The 17,014-nt window shown below is 51.5% G+C and overlaps 2 protein-coding genes across 11 annotated transcripts; both read right to left on the bottom strand.

The window, feature by feature from the left end:
• Window positions 1–586: 586 nt before the first annotated feature.
• On the bottom strand, window positions 587–4,031 carry TEX47 (testis expressed 47). 3 transcript variants are annotated; one of them, XM_072349436.1, is made up of 6 exons: window positions 3,492–3,723; window positions 3,337–3,409; window positions 2,627–2,730; window positions 2,176–2,240; window positions 1,578–1,779; window positions 587–847 (listed from the first exon to the last, which is right to left on the bottom strand). In XM_072349436.1, exons 1-6 carry the CDS (start codon window positions 3,588–3,590, stop codon window positions 608–610), a joined length of 783 nt encoding a protein of 260 aa, XP_072205537.1. In that variant the 5' UTR covers window positions 3,591–3,723; the 3' UTR covers window positions 587–607. The 3 variants fall into 3 exon arrangements, with proteins under 3 accessions (XP_072205537.1, XP_072205535.1, XP_072205536.1); XM_072349435.1 differs by lacking the exon at window positions 3,337–3,409 and adding an exon at window positions 1,080–1,239 and having other exon boundaries at window positions 677–847; window positions 3,492–4,028; XM_072349434.1 differs by lacking the exon at window positions 3,337–3,409 and having other exon boundaries at window positions 3,492–4,031.
• Window positions 4,032–4,341: 310 nt separating this feature from the next.
• SLC5A11 (solute carrier family 5 member 11) lies at window positions 4,342–15,916 on the bottom strand. Of its 8 annotated transcripts, none has more exons than XM_072349357.1 (16): window positions 15,631–15,916; window positions 13,783–13,954; window positions 12,978–13,049; window positions 12,627–12,731; window positions 12,374–12,433; window positions 12,117–12,221; window positions 10,951–11,056; window positions 10,134–10,214; window positions 9,404–9,609; window positions 8,826–8,961; window positions 8,497–8,604; window positions 8,188–8,338; window positions 7,820–7,988; window positions 7,046–7,261; window positions 5,728–5,890; window positions 4,346–4,637 (listed from the first exon to the last, which is right to left on the bottom strand). In XM_072349357.1, the coding sequence occupies exons 2-16, from the start codon at window positions 13,912–13,914 to the stop codon at window positions 4,420–4,422; spliced, it is 2,028 nt and encodes a 675-aa protein (XP_072205458.1). In that variant the 5' UTR covers window positions 13,915–13,954; window positions 15,631–15,916; the 3' UTR covers window positions 4,346–4,419. The 8 variants fall into 8 exon arrangements, with proteins under 8 accessions (XP_072205463.1, XP_072205464.1, XP_072205458.1 ...); XM_072349358.1 differs by lacking the exon at window positions 15,631–15,916 and adding an exon at window positions 15,086–15,262; XM_072349360.1 differs by lacking the exon at window positions 4,346–4,637 and adding an exon at window positions 5,225–5,370.
• Window positions 15,917–17,014: the final 1,098 nt, after the last annotated feature.

Here is a 17,014-nt window from a genome sequence, read left to right as displayed (position 1 = left end):
CTGGTGTGAGATTATTATTATGTACTGGGGGAAAAAGGGCAAGTCAGAGCTGTCAATTAAGATCCTTGAGGGGCCACAGGGCACAGCTGAAATCACTATGAGCTGGTAATGCAGAGCTGTGCTAGAACCACAGCACAGTGTGAAGGTGTGTGTATGAGGCAGAGCTGCATGCAGCCGGAGCACACAGAGTGTGCAGAGCTGGAGCTGAGAATAAAGCTTGTGGGAAACCAGGCAAGAGCTGAAATCACTGGTGTGAGATTATTATTAACATGGGGAGAAAAACTGGGTAGGATGTGTGTTGGAATATAAGACACTGGAGAGGCTACAGGGCACGTGTTGAAATCTCTGTGTATGAGCTGGCAGTGCAGAGCTGCTGATGGGACCCACAGCACAGGGCACAGAGAGATGTCCACCAGCCTGAGCTGTGTGCAGCCACAACACCCCTTGCCTGGGGAGCGCAGTGCTGGCAGCTCAGGGGGCAGAGCTGGAGCTGAAACAGAGAACAAAGATGTGAGCAGAAACTGCAAGAGCTGAAATCACTGGTGTCTGCATGATAAACTTAAAGATCATCTTTGTCAACTTAAGGTATATTTATTGAAGCACATCACTAATGTGGCCACTTCTGCAGCTCAGGAGTTGGCAGTTCCACACCCACAGCTGTGCAGTTATCCCTGGGCTCTGCAGCTGCTGGGCTGCTACTGCTCAGCTCCTCCTGGCTGATGGGCTGCAATAGAAGCCGGGCATCTTTGTGTGTGTGTCTGTGTGCACCATGAGAGTCCTGCTGCAAGAAACACTGGGAACACACAGCATCAGGCAGATAAGTGCAAGGGAACGGGCCATACAGCTTCTGTGAATGAAAGGAGAGCAAGGAACAGCAATAGTCATACAGCTCACTATGTATCCTAACAAATATAACAGATATAACCTACAAATCCCACTATGTTCCATAATACATTTCATTCCGGTTACTAAACTCAAACTAAAGCTTCACTGCAAAATAAAGCTGCATTCCACAGAGGACACATTGCACTTGCTGACACACTCCGGTATTTTGTCCCCCCAAATTGCACGCAACGAACCTGAATCCAGGACAGGTTGCACAGGACTCAAATACATGCTCAGAAAATCGACAGGACTTGCACATTCTTCAGCTTGACACAAGAAGCCAACAGACCCCGCTGGGATGAGCAGCTCAGGGGCAAGAGTGCACAGACTGTCACTGCTGGCTTCGCTGTCCTCCTGTGGAACAAAGCACTGCGATGTAGGTGCGGGGCTGCAGGTTACCTGAGGGCAGCTGGCTCTAAGCAGCAGGGCTGGGGCTGCTCCTTGATCCTGTGTCCTTTGGGAGCGCTCAGAGACAAAGCCCAGGAGAGGGGCTGATGTGACACGAGCCCGCGGCAGCGCCGTGAATGAGCTCACAAAACAGCCAGACACAGCTGAGAAGCAATGCAGAATAAGGCCAAGACTTTTAGTGATGCTTCCATGCTGCCCATGGAATCCTGCGAGCTGATTGACTCTGCGGCTGCTGTACGGTGTGGGGGAGCACAAGGTTGGGGGGGAAAGACTGGGAACTTTACCTCAGTGGATTTTAGCACATAGTCTGCTGCGTCGATCATGAGTGTGAGACACTCTGCGACCACCTCCTCTATAGACTGTGATTGCGTTGAGCCTTTTGGATGCGACACAGGAGATGTCATCACTGCCATATTCCACTCTGGGAACAGCCTGCTCGGGATGCTGTGTGCCACCAGCAGCACTTTGATGTCCTGGAGAAGAGCACTGAGTGGAAAGGGAGTGAATTCTGACCTTAAGAACAACAGGCAGTTTGTAACACAGCATTCATGTTTCATAACCTAAACAACGTGTGATCTGCACCCTCAGCATTGCCTGAGCACAACGTGCACATCTCCCACCCCAACCTTTGGGCGACGTGGATCATCCAACAGCAGCTTCTTCCCAGTTGTGCTCTAACAGCTGTGAGAGGGACTGAGTGTGGGTGGGAGGGTAAGAAATGAGCAGAAAAGCAGGTGGGATTTAGTGAGCAAACGGAGGTATGGGATGCTGCTGTGCCCCATGGCACTCAGGAGGACAATGAAAACTTGGTTTAATTGTACCCAATGTTCTGTCTGTCACTTCTGTCACAATCTTTCAGCAAAGGTAATGGGAACCACTTACCCAGGGCCTTCATTTTGGAGAGAAGCGAAAGCTCGGATGAGAAAATGTATTGTGCTACAGCAAGCCTGCAGAGGAATGGGTTGAGCTTTTATGGAATTGCATATAATAAAATGCTACCTGAATAAAAGGTAATTCTTCAGCATCCCTTCCTGTAAATAGGCCTTGCCTTTGAGACTGAGGACAAGGCACGTTCCTATTATGCCCAACAGAACACAGCACTTCATGCTGTCACATCCCTCCCTGCTCTATGACAGTTCAGTACTGGGGGCAGCAAATTCCAGAGGAAGGCTGCCAAGACTCCACAGCTCTGCTCAGCCTTTACTTCTCACTTTAAAGCAAGGTATGGAGTCAGAGGGGGTCACATGTCTGCAGACAGCTGCACCTGAACAGCCACGTTTGTATGAAACTGAATAGAGGCCATTGGGTCCCACTGGGAATTCCTTTAACTTACTTCCACGACATGAAGAACGTGGCTGGAACTGAGAAGCAGCAGCCCCGAGACTTGTTCTCTTGGGTAATGTTCTGATGCGCCTTCAAACAGCTCTCTGTGATAACCTTGTTTCAAAAGGAACAGCTTGTTACACCGCTCACAGTGCGGGATCCAGCAGGGCAGTTCTCTGTTCTGCATGCTCAGATTTACAAATGATGCTTTTGTTATTCAGAAACACTGAAGTATCACTTTAATAGGAACAGGGGAACTGCTTCTGGAAGCCGACAGCACTACAGTTTGCATCAGCTCCTAAAGCTGCACCCAAACCTCGCTACTAAATGTAGCTGGAGTCCAACTCCCATTGGCATTGATGAGTTGGAAGGGGCCTCTAAAGGCCATCTGGTCCCACTCCCTGCACTGAGCTGGGGCACCCACAGCTCCACCAGTGCTCAGCCCTGTCCAGCCTGACCGCGGGTGTGTGCAGGGATGGGGCACCGCCACTGCCACCCAGTGCTACTCCTTTACTCCAGAGGTGCAGTTACACCGTTGTTGCTGTGGATGCACCGCCTGCAGGCCCCAAGCACGGAGCACTGCCACAGTTCTGCACGTGCAACTGAATTCCTGCCTCTGCCCGGCACCAGCTCACACAAATGCTCTGGGGGGATGAAATAAAATAGAATCCAATGATTTACAATGCTGCCTTAACGCTCCTCACGGACAGAATCACCCACCTGCCACCTCCTCCGCCTTCGCCTCCTCGCGCAGCCGGGCCACGACCAGCAGCCGCTGCAGCGGGACGCGACACTGCGGGCAGAGCAGCACGTGCAGCTCAGCTCAGCTCAGCTCAGCACAGACGCTGCCGCAGCGCGCCCCGCCGCCCGCCCACCTGCATGGAGCCGAGCAGCCGCCGCCGCCGCGCGGTCAGGAGGTTCCTCCGCTTCAACTTCACCGGCTCCGGCCAGTCGTGCAGCTCCTCCTCCGCCATGGTCGGCCCGGGAGAGGCCGGTGGGGGCCGCGCTGCGCTCGCGGAGCCGAGGAACGGCCGTTGGGCCGCGCGCCCTCCAGCCCAGGCAGGTGCAGCGAGTTCCGGCAGCCACACGAGGCCTTGGCTGCCGAGGCTGAACGCACCGCCGGTGCAACTCGGCCGCGTTTTTCCTCTCGAGGTCGAGGCTTGCCACCAGGCACATCCGTTCTCCTGGCAGAAGGCTTTAACGGCGCTGCACCACCCGTGCCCAGCCCGCCCTGGAGGCACCGCTCATCCCATCGCTGCGCCTCGGCGGTGTTGCTCCGGCCGTGTTCTGCAATGCCGGCACGCTGCCTTCAGCGCAGTCCCATGGGAACGTCAGCAAGCACAGAGCGCAGGCTGCGTGTCCGCTGCTGCTCGCGGGGTGTGAATGAGGGAATCCCAGCTGTAAGCGCTGCCCCAGGTCAGTTGTGCACCCTGGTGGTTACAGGGGCTACAGCACAGGCAAGCCACATGGTGTATGTATGCTTACAGAGCTATAAATTGGAACAGAATCCAGATGTCTTAAGTGCCAGGTAGTGCTTTAACCCCAAAGACTGTAACTATATCCTTGGAATAACCAACACCAAGATCCCACCTCAGCTCATCGTGCTCATCTTTGTGCATTCAATTCATCTCTGTGGCAACACTGAGAGCTCCTCGAGCGAAACAAGGGATGCATTAGGAAGGAAGGTCTGTCTTCTTAAATAAAGCAGGGAAAGCAGAATGGATTACATTAACCTTCTGCTATTTATTATTATTTACACCAGTTAACATTAGTTGATGTCATCTGGGATCAAGCGGTGGACCGCTATGCGAAGTAGGCCCAGAGGAAGACCCCTGCACATATGCTCAGTATCAAGTTGATGTTCAGGACGTGCTTCACCAGTGGGTTCTCCTCCAGGGAAGCCATGGGACGCTCAGGTTTGGCTGGCGCCACGTCCTCGGGGTTCTCCTGCCTGCGTTCCATCCCACAGAGCCACAGGAGGGTCCTCACCAGCTTCGAGTCCTTCTTGGTGCCAGTCGGACCTACAGAGCCAGCACAGAGCGAGGTGTAAGTGTCACCAACAGCAGATCCCAGACATACGTCAGCATGGCCCTGCACGAAGGGTTTTGATGCTGAAGTGCATCCTCACTCTTTAAACGAGTATGCTAGCTACACTGAGGTATGGGAAACCCTTCAAGTAACATCTATTTGGGGCTGCAGGGTCTATTTCTTTCTTCCTTGGAGAGGTCTGAGCTCAAGCTCTGCTCTTCCCAACACTTTAGGAGGCAGTAACGGTACCAAACCTAAAAGCCCATCTCTAAGTACTTGGAGCCCATCAGCTTCCTTTGCCACGTACATACTTGGTCCGGTTTGGGTTACTCCACATTACAAGTGTGGAAAGAGAATTCTCCCAGCTTTGGGGTGTGTTGGGCTGTAGGTGACACAGTGTCAGTTTGCAGCAAGAACGAGACTGGTCAGCACTGGGAGATCTGCACTTCCCTTCCTCGTTACCTTACTGATCTTTTTCTCCTCAGCTTTTTATATAGCTCAGGGGAATAAACAGCTGCACAGTCGCATAAACAGCATCCCAAGCCTGGCAAAAACAAGTGATGGCAATCATTGCTGGATAATGCAGAATGAGTTGCTATGCGTGTTTGTACCTAATACCGACAAGTACAAGACTTAAAAAATGTAAATCCTCCTTCACTGATCTGTCAAGAGCTCCTCCCAGGGCTCTGGGTTCTCCCTGCTGCTAGAGTCCATCAGAAAACATCACTGAAAAACAGAAATGGAATTGCATGAAAGTAATGGTGTTTTTTCCTCCACCCTCCCCTTTCAATCAGTTCTCCTTGCAGCGGGTGCAGGCAGCGCTAGGCTCTATGCAGGGCAGTGGCATGGCTTTCTGTATCCCATCCAGCTCCTCCTTGATTTCAAGCATATGTAATGCCATCAAGAGATGGAAAAGAAACTTAAGCTTTCGCTTAGGTGAAACTGTCAGGTAAAAACCCTCTAGCGTGCCCTGAAGATACAGAAATCCAGAGGAAGCATTTTTAACTGTTCTCGTCTTCAGAGCCTTTACGTAACGCCTAGAGTTGTTAATTGTGTTACTGAGTACGGAGTCGGAGCACTTACATTTGTTATCATTTGTACTATTTTCAGAGGCAATGCTTATATCAATCTGGAGAGCTGGACGCTCAGCTTGGCGCGCTCCTTTGGCAGTGTCAGGAGAAGTGCTGACCGCTAGGTCTGTCTTGGCTGGAGGATCCCCGCGTGTGAACCAGGTAAGCCGACTTATCTGATGGCATGAAGAGTGGTGTTAAACTGCTTTGCGGTCGCTTAAAGGACTGCCTGAGCAGTACAGCAGCCTGCAGAGAGAACACGGTGAGGGGCCGAGGTCTGTTCTCCCGCTCTGCCGGAGCAGGTGAGCCGGCTCAGTGCTCTGCTGCTGGCTGCAGAGCGGCGTTGGGTTAGTTTTATCTGCAGCCTGAGAGCTCTTGGTCTTCACTGTTGGTTACTGCGTGGGTATCGCTGGATGCAGCCTGAGTGAGCCAGGGAAGGGAGCAAAAGAATGGAAGCTGTGGCCAGCGAGGAATGATTCGCAGAACGGGGGGTTGTATAGAGAAGAAAAGACAGATGGGAGATAGGATAACTTCCTTCAAGTATGTCAAAGGCTCGTTAAATAGGAGCGTTCTCGATACCAGTGACAGGGCAGAGAGGAAGGGATAAGCACAACACGAAGCTGGAAAGATTCAAGTTGGAGAAGAGGAAAAACTTCTGCCAAGAGGGGCAGGATCTCGAACTGGCGCTGCACCTCCCTGGGCACCCGAATCTGGGGGCTTATGGGAGTGGGTTTGCCTTTCAGAAATGCCACGTTATTCCTCTCTCGAAGCAAGAGACGCGTTGGCTGTATGATTTCTGAAGGTCCCTTCTGGCCCTCCTTTCTGCTCTTTACAGTTTTCTGTAGCCTCAATATGTCTATTAAAAGTAGTCAAACTGGCACAAACCTGTTCCAGAGGAAGTGTGCTCTCTGCCCTTGATTTCTCTTTTCTGCGAGTAAAAATGGTTCCTCACTAAATTAGTAAGAGTTCATAAAGATGACCCAGAAGCTGGAATTTCTTGGAAAATAGAGGGAAAAAGCTAGTTTGTTATGCATTAAACACACACGTTTGAACTTAAGAACAGCTCTTTGTAACATCAACTGTTGACCTGTTTCCAGGGTGGAACTCTGGATGTATGGGATCAAAACCTTAAAAGGAAAGCAGCAGGGTGCTGGAGCAAAGGAGGGATGGCTGTTACAGGTTGCTACAAGTGTTTTCAATAGACTGAGAATGGATGGAGACGCCCATTTCCAGATTATTTCTCTCTGCTTCATTCCCATGGATGTAATGTGGGGCATCCATTTACCAGTAAGGGAAGCGATGTGGGGGGTGGGGGGGTTGGGGACACGCACCATTTCCTCTGATGGGGGTTCTGTCATCAGGCTGACGAGCAGCACGGTGAGCGTGGAGACGGCCGCCAGCACCATGGAGAAGTAGAGGTAGTGCATGTAGCGCAGCACGCCCGGCCGCGTGTCCCGCTCCCCGCACTGGGGCTCAGGGAAGATGAAATCCAGCACCATCCGGATGACGCCCATCAGCAGCCCCAGCACCAGGCCCCAGAATGCTCCCTAGGAAGGAAGGGTTATGTAGTGAGAGCCCACCCAGGATCAGGGCTACGAGCTGCCAGGCTTTCTTTCTCTTTGCTGTTTTTTGTTTTTAGGGTTTTTTTGGCACCTTCCCACCCCTCCTTTTCCCACTGTTTTATCTAGATGTGCTGGTGCTGTTTCAGTAGCGTGGTGCCTGCCCTGTATGAGGAGCAGTGGGCCATTGAAAGGGGAAGTTTGCATCCCAGTGGCTGCTTTAACCACAGGTGCTAACGACTGCCTTCCAGCTAAGTGAAGCCAGGTTTGAGAAGGCTTTACCCCATACTTAGCACCAGGTGAGGAGCTGCAGGCTTTGGATTCCAGGTGCCATGCTCCTTAACGACATAGGCCCCCTGGTGCGGATCGCACAAGTGCATCTAATGAATGGGAAGCAAGGCCCTAACCAGCTTCAGGCTTTATGAAGGACACCCTGCAGCCAAGCAATGTGGTTCTCTCACTGTTTGCAAAATGCCTTTTGAAAAGCACAGGGAATTCCTGCTTTCAGGGGTGAGTGTGTCCAGCACTGTCTAGAGGGGCTGTTACCTTCTCATTTGCTCGCTTCCAGAAGCAGCCCAGTATGAACACTATTGCCACAGGGGGCTGCAGGTAGGAGCTGATGGACTGAATGTAAATGAAGAGCTGTCCACCCTGGCCAGCCTGGACTAGTGGGATCCAGAGGATAGAAACCATTGTAAGTAGCAGCACAAAGACCCTGTGGAAGAAGATGTCAGTATCGTTAGCTTGAATGTTTCTTTTCCAATTGTCCATCTTGCAAAACTCTTCCTGAGATTCCTTGTAACCATGAGGCCTCAGCTTGAGCACTGCAGCAAACCTGTGCACTATGGGGCTCTCGGCCTGTCCTCCTTTGTAGTGTGGATCCCTTGCAACATACCCGTCCCAGTTTGCCATACCTGCCAACGATCATGAGCTCCCATTCGGAGCATCGAGGCCGGAAGTGTTTCCAGAGGTCCATGGTAAAAATGGTGCTGGCACTGTTGAAGATGGATGTGAGGGAGGACATGAGAGCTGCTATCATCACGGCCATCATCAGGCCCCTGAGTCCTGGAAGCAGAAAGATCGGCGCAGCCTCACTGAGAATCCCAAATAACCACTTGCTGTTTGCTGACCCTCACCACTCTTCCATCAATCCCAATGTAACCCCACTGAATTATAGCTGCAGGTGTTTTCCCCTCTGGCCTTTTCCTATGCAGGTTGCTCACCTACAGGCAGGAGCTCTATCACCAGCATCGGGTAAGCGATGTCAGAACAGCCGGATGGGTTGCCACAGATTTTTTGACAGATCTCCGGCTCTGCACAAGCCACCAGGTCTGAAAGAAGCAATGCAAGTGAGGAGCAACATTCACGAGTCACAAGAAACAGTACAGCTGAAGTCTGCTGCAGGAGAAATTGCATTCTGCTCGCTGTAACTGGGAGGAAGTTTTGTTATACTTAAGGCACTTGATGCAATGTGAAAGCTGCCTCAGCTGTACAGAATGGACACAAACTGTAGTGGTTGTCAGAGGGAGCAGAGCTCTCCTTCAGCTCTGACCTGGAAAGAGGACCCGGCTGATCATGCCTGGCATCACCATCATGAAGAGGGGCAAAATCTTCAGGTAGGAGGTCAGCAGGGAGCCTCCCTTGGCGTGTGAGAGGTTTTTAGCAGCAAGGGATCTCTGAACGATGACCTAGAAAGGAAGAAATGCACTGGATCTGCTGCTGGGTGGAGCAGAGCCAGCTCAGGTGGTGTGGTTGGGTCATGTACTGCTCTTTGGCACAGATTTCCTGCTGTGTTCATTTATATATTCTGTCCTCTAAACTATTGCAGTTGTAAAAAAAAGTGAGCACTGGGGTGAAGGTGATCAGATCCCTGCAGAGCTGCAATAGTCTGAGAGTGCCTCACGTCTTTATGGGCTGGGATTAACAATGAGACACATTCTCCCCTCTTCCTACGCTGAAATAATTCACAGCACCTGGTTGTGCTTCTGCAGTTTTGCAGTCTGAGGTTTGGAAGCAACACATTTTACTGCACTGCTGTCAGAAATAGTGACTAGTCTAGACCTTAGGTCTGCAATCAAACAGCTAAAAACGTGTCCTCAAAACCAAACCAAGGCAGAAGCAGTGACGCACCTGGTCAGTACACCAGTACCAGAGGGATGGGATGGTCATCCCCACCAACACCCCTGGCCAGGGAAGGTCGGAGTTAACAGGGTCCCGGAAAATGTGGAAAGCATCTTCCCTTGGCAAACCACAGCTGCTGTTCTCCTTGCGGGTGCTGGGAATGGCATCAAAGTATTTTGCTTGCAAGCCTTCCAGACCGCCAACTTCAACAAAGCCTAAAATAGGTCATGGGAGGTAGTTATCATGTCTTCTGTGCTCTTGTTTTTAGTCTCTATAGTTTGCTCGATAGATAGATAGCTATAGTCTCCATAAATCTCCCACAAGCATTCTTTAAAATCAGGAGTTACTGGCTTGGCAACCAGCCTATGGCAGGGGGTTGGAATGAGATGATTGTTCAGGTCCCTTCCAAACCCATCACTCTATGGCAGTGTAATCTGTTCTACAATTTGAATGCTGGGCAGGGGGTGGCATCACGCTGTAAACCTGTTGGCTAGAGATGATGCTCGTTCATCATTTATACTACCTCAGAACCTATCTCCTTAATTTTTTATGGAGTTCTTGTGCATTTTTACCACTTAAGAACTACTGTAAGATTATTTGTATGGATGCGTGTTTCTATAGGAAAAAAAAATGAACTTAAAAAGCAGTTCTCGGAACATCAATCAAGTAAACATTTATAATGACCCAACGTGTCTGTAGTGCTAAAGCTGCTGTAAGCTCAGCAAGGAGGAGCACTCACTGAAGACCATGAGGCTGAGGGCACCGATCAGCATGATGAGGGTCTGCAATGCGTCCGTGTAGATGACAGCAGCCAGCCCACCTGTGGGAGCAGAGAGCTGTGCTGGGATCCGCTCTGACCCCCTCGGCAGCATCCTGTGGAGCAGCACCGTGCAGCCCTGCCCGTACTCAGCCATCCCCGTGCCTCGTGTTTCAAATCAATATGAATCACCACTTTGTCACCAAGAAACTGATGTCTGGTGTAAGCGCTTCTATGGGAAATGCATGGAAAAACTCCAGAACAAACCCCAGGCTGAATACGGAGGAGGAAAAACAGCAGAGGTGGAAGCGATCTTTATGAGCAGCATCACCAGGGGTGAGCGCTGGGAAAGGAGCAACCTTTGTTTGTGTGGGATTTGTGCTCGCTCCGTGCATGGCTTTGTTCCATTTGGCCACTCTTAAGCCCCAAAAGGGCACCCAGGACTGACAATGCTTCTTGCATTACGCAGCTCATTGCTATGTTAATCCCTCATACCCTAAAAAGCCCAGAGGAGGAACTGCACTGGGCAAATGCTGTGAGCATCACTTCTCTTAAGGAGAGACTGCCATGCATCCATATCTGGCGTGGCCTTGTAAGGGGCATCCACGTGCTCATTCCTGGTAATACTTTCTAACAGGTGAGTTACCAATTGCTGTTCTCCCTGTTTTCCATACTCATGGCAAAAACAGATAGAATGTGAAATTCAGGCCCCCTGCCAGAAGCATGAGGCTGTTTTGTGCATTACGTGCACACACTGAGCAGGGCCTGCTGTGCTCTGACCTGAAACTCAGCCACGCACCTGCTACGGTGTAGACAGCAGTGATTGCGAGCAGGCCTGCCACAGCAATGTAGAGGTCCCAGTGCAAAGCTTGCTGAATGAAGAGGGCCCCAGCATACATATCAACCTATGAACAAAAATGATTGCAGTTGCTAGATGACGTTACCCAACCCGTATAAGCTGTTGGTGCCAGGGAATGGTCACACAGTGATTTGCATCACAGCGTGTCCTTAAGGAGCATCCACAGAACCCCAAACATGCAGTGCTCCCAGGGCTCAGGCAGGTGTGTGCCAGGATCCCAGCCCACCTGTGCCCTGTGTGCACAGGAAAATCACAGACAGAGACCTCTCCACTTTCTCCAGCTCATGCAGTGCTGCACAGTTAATGAGCAGCTCGCGGGGTGTTGTGCAAGGCTTGCTCCTGTTATTCATTCCAGGCGCTGCATCAAAGGGAAGCAGCAATAAATCACGGGGCTCTTTCCGCCTGAGCACATACCAGCTCCTGCATTCTTGTTCATCCTGCAGATAGCAGCTATAGCTGTTTGTGCAGGAAATGAACGTGCAAAGGGAAGAGACGGGGCAAGCTAGCCAGGCATACAAATCTAACAACAATGCATCCACTCAGCTTAACCTTCCAATGGGTAATTGCTCGGGATGTTGACATCTAGCTTTCCCCTTACTGTAGCAAGCATTCAAATCCTTAGTGGGGAAAAACATAATCATTTTAGTGTAGCTTCTCAAAACAGCTGTAGTCCACCTTTCTCAGGCACTTTGAAAATATACCTCTATTTCTGTTAATCCAGGAAAGGGCCAACCTTTGTATCATCTTTTCAGTTCCCTAAAACAGGGCTATGAGAGAGAAGGGGACAGACTCTGCAGCAGGGTCTGTAGTGACAGACAAGGGGAAATGGTTTCAATCCAAAGCTGGAAGTTAAGATTGAATATAAAGAAGAATCTGTTTGCAATAAGGGCAGAGAGGCAGTGCCCCATCCCTGCAGACACCCATGGTCAGACTGGATGGGGCTCTGAGCACTGATGGAGCTGTGGGTGCAGGGAGTGGCACCACAAGGCGTTCAGAGGTCCCTTCCAACTCAAACCATTCTATATCTCTGTGATCTCAGCCTGGCTGGGTAACACACTCCTCCAAAGCAGGTCAAATTCAACCTCCTACCATTTCTTCCTACTTACTGATATCTTGGTGAAGATATAGATGAACAAGTAGAGAACTGCCAGGAATATCTGGATTCTTTTTCCACCAAAGCGTTTGCGCAGGTACTCCGGCATGGTGGTCACCTGTGTGGGACAAACAGGTTAGAGAGGCAGCAGCACAAAGGGGCTCAGCTGGAAGCCATGCAGCTGCAACTGAGGATGGCTGAGCTCCTGAGCCACCTGGGGGGTTTGAAAGCCAGAAAGTGACTGATGGACACAACGCCCCATTTACTTACTCCTGCTGCTATGTAAATGGGAAGGAATAACCATGCCAGCACCAAGACAGAAAACATGCCCTGCAAAACAAGTGGAAAGGAAAGTCAAAATGCTGCTCCAGGCCGTGGTCAGGTGGGGAGAGCATGTGGCACTCAGGGCCATGGAGACATGGGGACTTTTCATGCCCTCTGGCAGCTGGTAGAGGCAGCAGGAGGGCTGCTGTGCTGTGCCATGCATATGGAGCCATGTCATGCCATACAGTGCCACACTCACATTCCACTCATAGGCTGTCGCAGCGATTCCTGATGCAGCTCCTGACCCCGCCAGGCCAATGAAGTGCCCGCTTCCAACATTGCTAGCAAACAGGGATGCGCCCACCTGGGAAGAGATGCAGGGGTCAGGCACTGTGTCCTTGGGAGGCTGGGGGTGAATAGAGGGGAGATAGCAGGGAGACACTGTGCCAGCCAGCTACCCTGGTCTTAAAGAAAGCCAGCATTGTTAGTGGGTCTTTGCAAAAACATGGAACACATCTTTTTTCTTCTTTTTTGGAGAAATGAATTCTGCATGGACAAAAGTCTCACTATAACCTAGGGGCACAAGCAGGATAACAACAAAGATACTTACAGGCCACCACACCATCTGTCCCCCAGCCAGAAAGTAGCCTTTCACCGTGCTGCGCTGCGTCTTCCACATGGACTGAGAAAGCAGAAGAGCAGAACAAAGGATCACCATTATCAGCTGCTGCTCAGAACCACATGGAGCACGTGGCTGGTCCCCCAGCAGGAGCCGGTTCTGTCCTCATTCCAGACCCACAATGAAGACAAGCAATTTTGGACAAGAGCTGTGGGCACCTGCAGTTATCAGGAGGAGCGCTACACATTGCATGTATTACATGTTGACTCCCATTCTTCAGAGATCTCAAACGTTTTCATGTGATACAGTGAGTTCTGCATCGCATCTGGAGGCAGCAGCCATCCATCTCTGCCTTGCGACAGCCGGACTGTACTTCTGCTGTTGCAAAAGCCACGCCAGGAGGATGTCCTGCTGCTTTAATTGTATGTGAGGACTATTTCTAATTTACGGAATCTGCTGTCAGGACCTCACTGCTGACAAACACAGATGATACATGAGAACAGCAGTTCCTTCCCGAATGAACAAAACATTGTTAGTCGTACTTGCTACTTACACAACCTCTTCCTCACAAGTGCTCTCAGTACCTCTACAAACACTGGAGCTGAACAGCCCTCGTGCGGCGCAGTGAGGGCACTTCCCCAGGCTGAAGTAGGGGAAAGGGCCTTTGAGCTGTGCCCTTCCACTCATGTAATTGACTTCAGTGAAGTGTGGCTTGATTCAAGCCAAAGTAAAATAAGTCGAAGCCCAAACAGCTGTATTTTCCAATATGACAGCACTCCGGATGTTAAATGCTTACCCACAGCCCAACAGCCAGGACAAACACAAAGTACAGCACGAGGATAGTGATGTCTATGGGACCCAGCGTCTTCTGGGGAAACACATCCCATGGGGGTGTCACCGACGTTGGGGTGCTGCTGGTGCTCTCCATGGCTCCTCGTGCAGGATGGGCGCTTCCTCTGGGCACGGATCTGTGAAACACGGGCTGTGTGGTTGCAGCACTTTGGCAGGAGGGGAAGCTGCTGACTGCTCCTGAACATCCCCAGGATGCCCCATTGTGTCCAGCCATGGAATCTGCTCTCTATTACCCTGCTGACCTGAGGAAATGCCTGCTGATCCCCACAGCACCGTCACCACTGGGAGACTGAGTGCCCACTCCTCCTTCTGCTCCTTATGCCTGGTCTTCTGGCTACTGCTGCACTTGTAAGGTGACACTTATAAGCTCCCACCTCAAAATGCTGGAAAAGGTGGGGCAGGGAAAGGCGGTGTCACCTGCTGCTGGGGAGAGGAGCAGCCCAACAGGTTCTTCCCCTGAAACCCAATGCCTGGCACAGCACAGAGACATCCATGCCTGGCTTTCACAATGCCCTCTGGCCTCACCCATTTGTTGGTACAGGAAAAGGCAGCTTTGACCCTCACCTTCCCTGATGCCTAAAGAGCTGTCTGTAGTACAAGCATTTGCTCCTGGATGTTGCTGGCATGGCCAGGTGCATAAGGCCCAGGGGTGTGAACAAAGCAGAGTGGGAACAGATAAGCAAAAGCACACTCACCATCCCTACACATCAAGGCAATGTTGCAAATGTGATGGAAATGCAGCAGTTTCACTGGACAGCACTGAAAAGTGTCCTGTGTCCCTGCTGAGCTCAGCCTCAGCCCAGGATGGGATTAAGTTTATGGGAAGGTTGGGCAGCGGGTGGTTTTCAGGTGCAATCCCATTCCCTGCCACACACAGCGGGCAGGTTGTGCCCTGAGGTAGGCACAACCTGGAACTGCAGTGCCAAAGCCCATCCAGAACCACACTCTGAATGCTGAATGCTGAGAGCACAACCTGCAGGGCTGCAGAGCCTTCTCTGTGCCTTACACCTTGCCCACGTCCCTGTGCATCTTCTAGGAGTGCTGGTGCTGCACCTCCTTAAGGAGCATCATCTGGGCTGGCACTGAGCACTGAAATGCTCTTTGGTGTGCCGGCCTCAGGGAGCCACTGACCCCTCTGCCACCTCCCTCTTTCCCTTTTGCAGCTCTCATTCTGCCATTTCATACCAGCCCAAAGCACCTCCCATATCAGGTGCTGTACACCTGCAGCACAGTCTGCACTGAGCTACCTTAATTCAGTCCCATACAGGGCTTGGCTTTATCTTCTCCCTTTGCAATGCGAGCAGCGCCAGCTTTGTTTCTTGTGTTGCCAGCGAGGAGGGGACACATGGATGTGCTGGGGGTGTCCCACACCGAGCTGCATCTGTGGGTGCCGCACAGAGCACAGGGACGAGCGTGGTGAGCTCAGCTGCTCCGGCTTCAGATCCTCACTCAGCCAAGGCCCAGTGGAAATTTTGCCCATGTTGTGCATTCAGGTCACAGCTCTGCCCCGCTCGGTTCCTGGCACAAGCGGCAGCGCTTTCCTCGCCAGAGATTGTGAGCAAGAAACATCCGTGGCATTGAAATGCGGCCGCTGAAGCCGGCCTTTATCAATGGTCTGGGGAGACTCAGCCACGTGGGTGCCGAGGCGCCGCCGGCTCTGTATCTCAATGCCTCTGCAAGGGGGTTTTTTAAAGCTTTCCCAGCTCTGTACCCCTCCTACAGTGACCGCTGTCCGCCCCGCAGCCGCCCGCAGCCCAGCACCCGACCGCAAGGTAGAAGCCGGAGGACTTACTGTGCTCAGCTGGGTCTCATTCTGCTCCCTCGCGCTGGGCACCACCGAGCCACTGCCAGCTGACGGGCAGCTTAAATATTGCCAGAGAATGGGGATTTGCCAGCGGAGCTGTTAACAGTGTCACAAGGAACGAGGAGGAATATTTATAGTCAAAGTTAAACTAATTGCCCGAAGTTACTCGCTCGCTCTCCTGCAGCTCTGGTGAGAAGTACGTTATTGTCACTATCAGCGCTCATGGGTCAAACTCCAAAGAGTGCCATCCTCTTAAGCAATCTGCGCAGCTAATGAAGGGACAAGTAACAATGAAAGTCAGCGCCGATGTCCTCGCAGGCTGACACCACAAGACACAGGAGGGAGCTGACAGCCCTGTGTCTGAATGTGTGCCTGAGCCTTACAAAGGGCAGGATTCAGCCGTGGGCTGGGGTCTGTCTATGAGCCTGTAGGTGAACCCCAGGACTGGGCTCCTTTCTGAGACCAGGATGGTTAAGTGTTTACAGCCAAATACTGGGTATGAACGGTGCTGAAGGGACCTTCCAAAATGAGAGGATGCAGCAAGGAGTGCAGCTCATGCCCTGGGATGGGAGCAGCTAAAGCCCAGGCAGAACTGCCATCGCTGGCTGCCCTTGAGCAGAGCCTGTGGGTCAGGTCATGTCACAGCTCTCTGTGCTGCCTTTTGGGAAACCTCACTTCTCTTCAAACCTCTGCTGTTAGAATGAGAATTCCAACTTTCACCTTTCCTTCTGGCTTTTCTAGATGGACAGTGGAGGAAAGTTATATACGTAGTGATGAAAAGAAGCACCCCAAAGCCTAGCAAGTTAGAAGCAAAATAGGAAATCCTGTCTTTTAGTGAATAGTTTCACACAGCTCACACTGATGGATGCAACCAATCCTGTGGCTGGAGGTGCTTTTGTTTGGTCTGCTGGAATGTGGACATGCCAGGATTTCCTAAGTTGTATTAGAACTACGCAGAACCTGAGAGGCCACAACCTGAGCACCCACGTGCCCTGTGCTGCCTCCAAGCTGTGCAACTTTCTGACTTCCAGCCCTTACAGCTGAGACTTCAGTTTGTCCCTTTGGCAGCTCTCATAGTCCAGGATAAAAATGACAGTTTACAGCACTTGTAACAGGGTGCAGAGGAGAAGTGATCAGACGTTCCAGCATGGCTTGGAGACATCACAGAACCATCGGAGTTGGAAGGGACCTCTGGAGATCAGCTGGCCAGCCTGGTGCTTGTTTATCCCATCCAGTCTTCCAGCTGGAGCTGTGGCCAGGACTTCACCATGGCTTTGTTGAAGCTGCCCTTTTTCTTTCCTTCCTTTCCTTCCCTTCCTTCCCCATTTCTTGCAGGAAAGAGTGAAACCCCCTGGATATTGACACATCTGAA

The sequence above is a fragment of the Excalfactoria chinensis genome, chromosome 14, assembly GCF_039878825.1.
Source record: "Excalfactoria chinensis isolate bCotChi1 chromosome 14, bCotChi1.hap2, whole genome shotgun sequence".
In the NCBI taxonomy this organism is placed as follows: Eukaryota; Metazoa; Chordata; class Aves; order Galliformes; family Phasianidae; genus Excalfactoria; species Excalfactoria chinensis.
This window is presented reverse-complemented; position numbering and strand designations above follow the sequence as displayed.

Excerpts from the sequence above, each read along its gene's own strand:
- TEX47 (XM_072349434.1), bottom strand. The coding sequence starts at position 3,792 with ATGTGCCTGGTGGCAAGCCTCGACCTCGAGAGGAAAAACGCGGCCGAG. Across the intron at positions 2,731-3,491 it reads GGCTGCTCGGCTCCATGCAG|GTTATCACAGAGAGCTGTTT; the intron begins GTGGGCGGGCGG and ends TTTTGAAACAAG. Across the intron at positions 2,241-2,626 it reads ACGTTCTTCATGTCGTGGAA|GCTTGCTGTAGCACAATACA; the intron begins GTAAGTTAAAGG and ends ATTCCTCTGCAG.
- SLC5A11 (XM_072349355.1), bottom strand. The coding sequence starts at position 13,914 with ATGGAGAGCACCAGCAGCACCCCAACGTCGGTGACACCCCCATGGGAT. Across the intron at positions 12,222-12,373 it reads CCATTTACATAGCAGCAGGA|GTGACCACCATGCCGGAGTA; the intron begins GTAAGTAAATGG and ends TGTCCCACACAG. Across the intron at positions 10,215-10,950 it reads TGCTGTCTACACCGTAGCAG|GTGGGCTGGCTGCTGTCATC; the intron begins GTGCGTGGCTGA and ends CTGCTCCCACAG.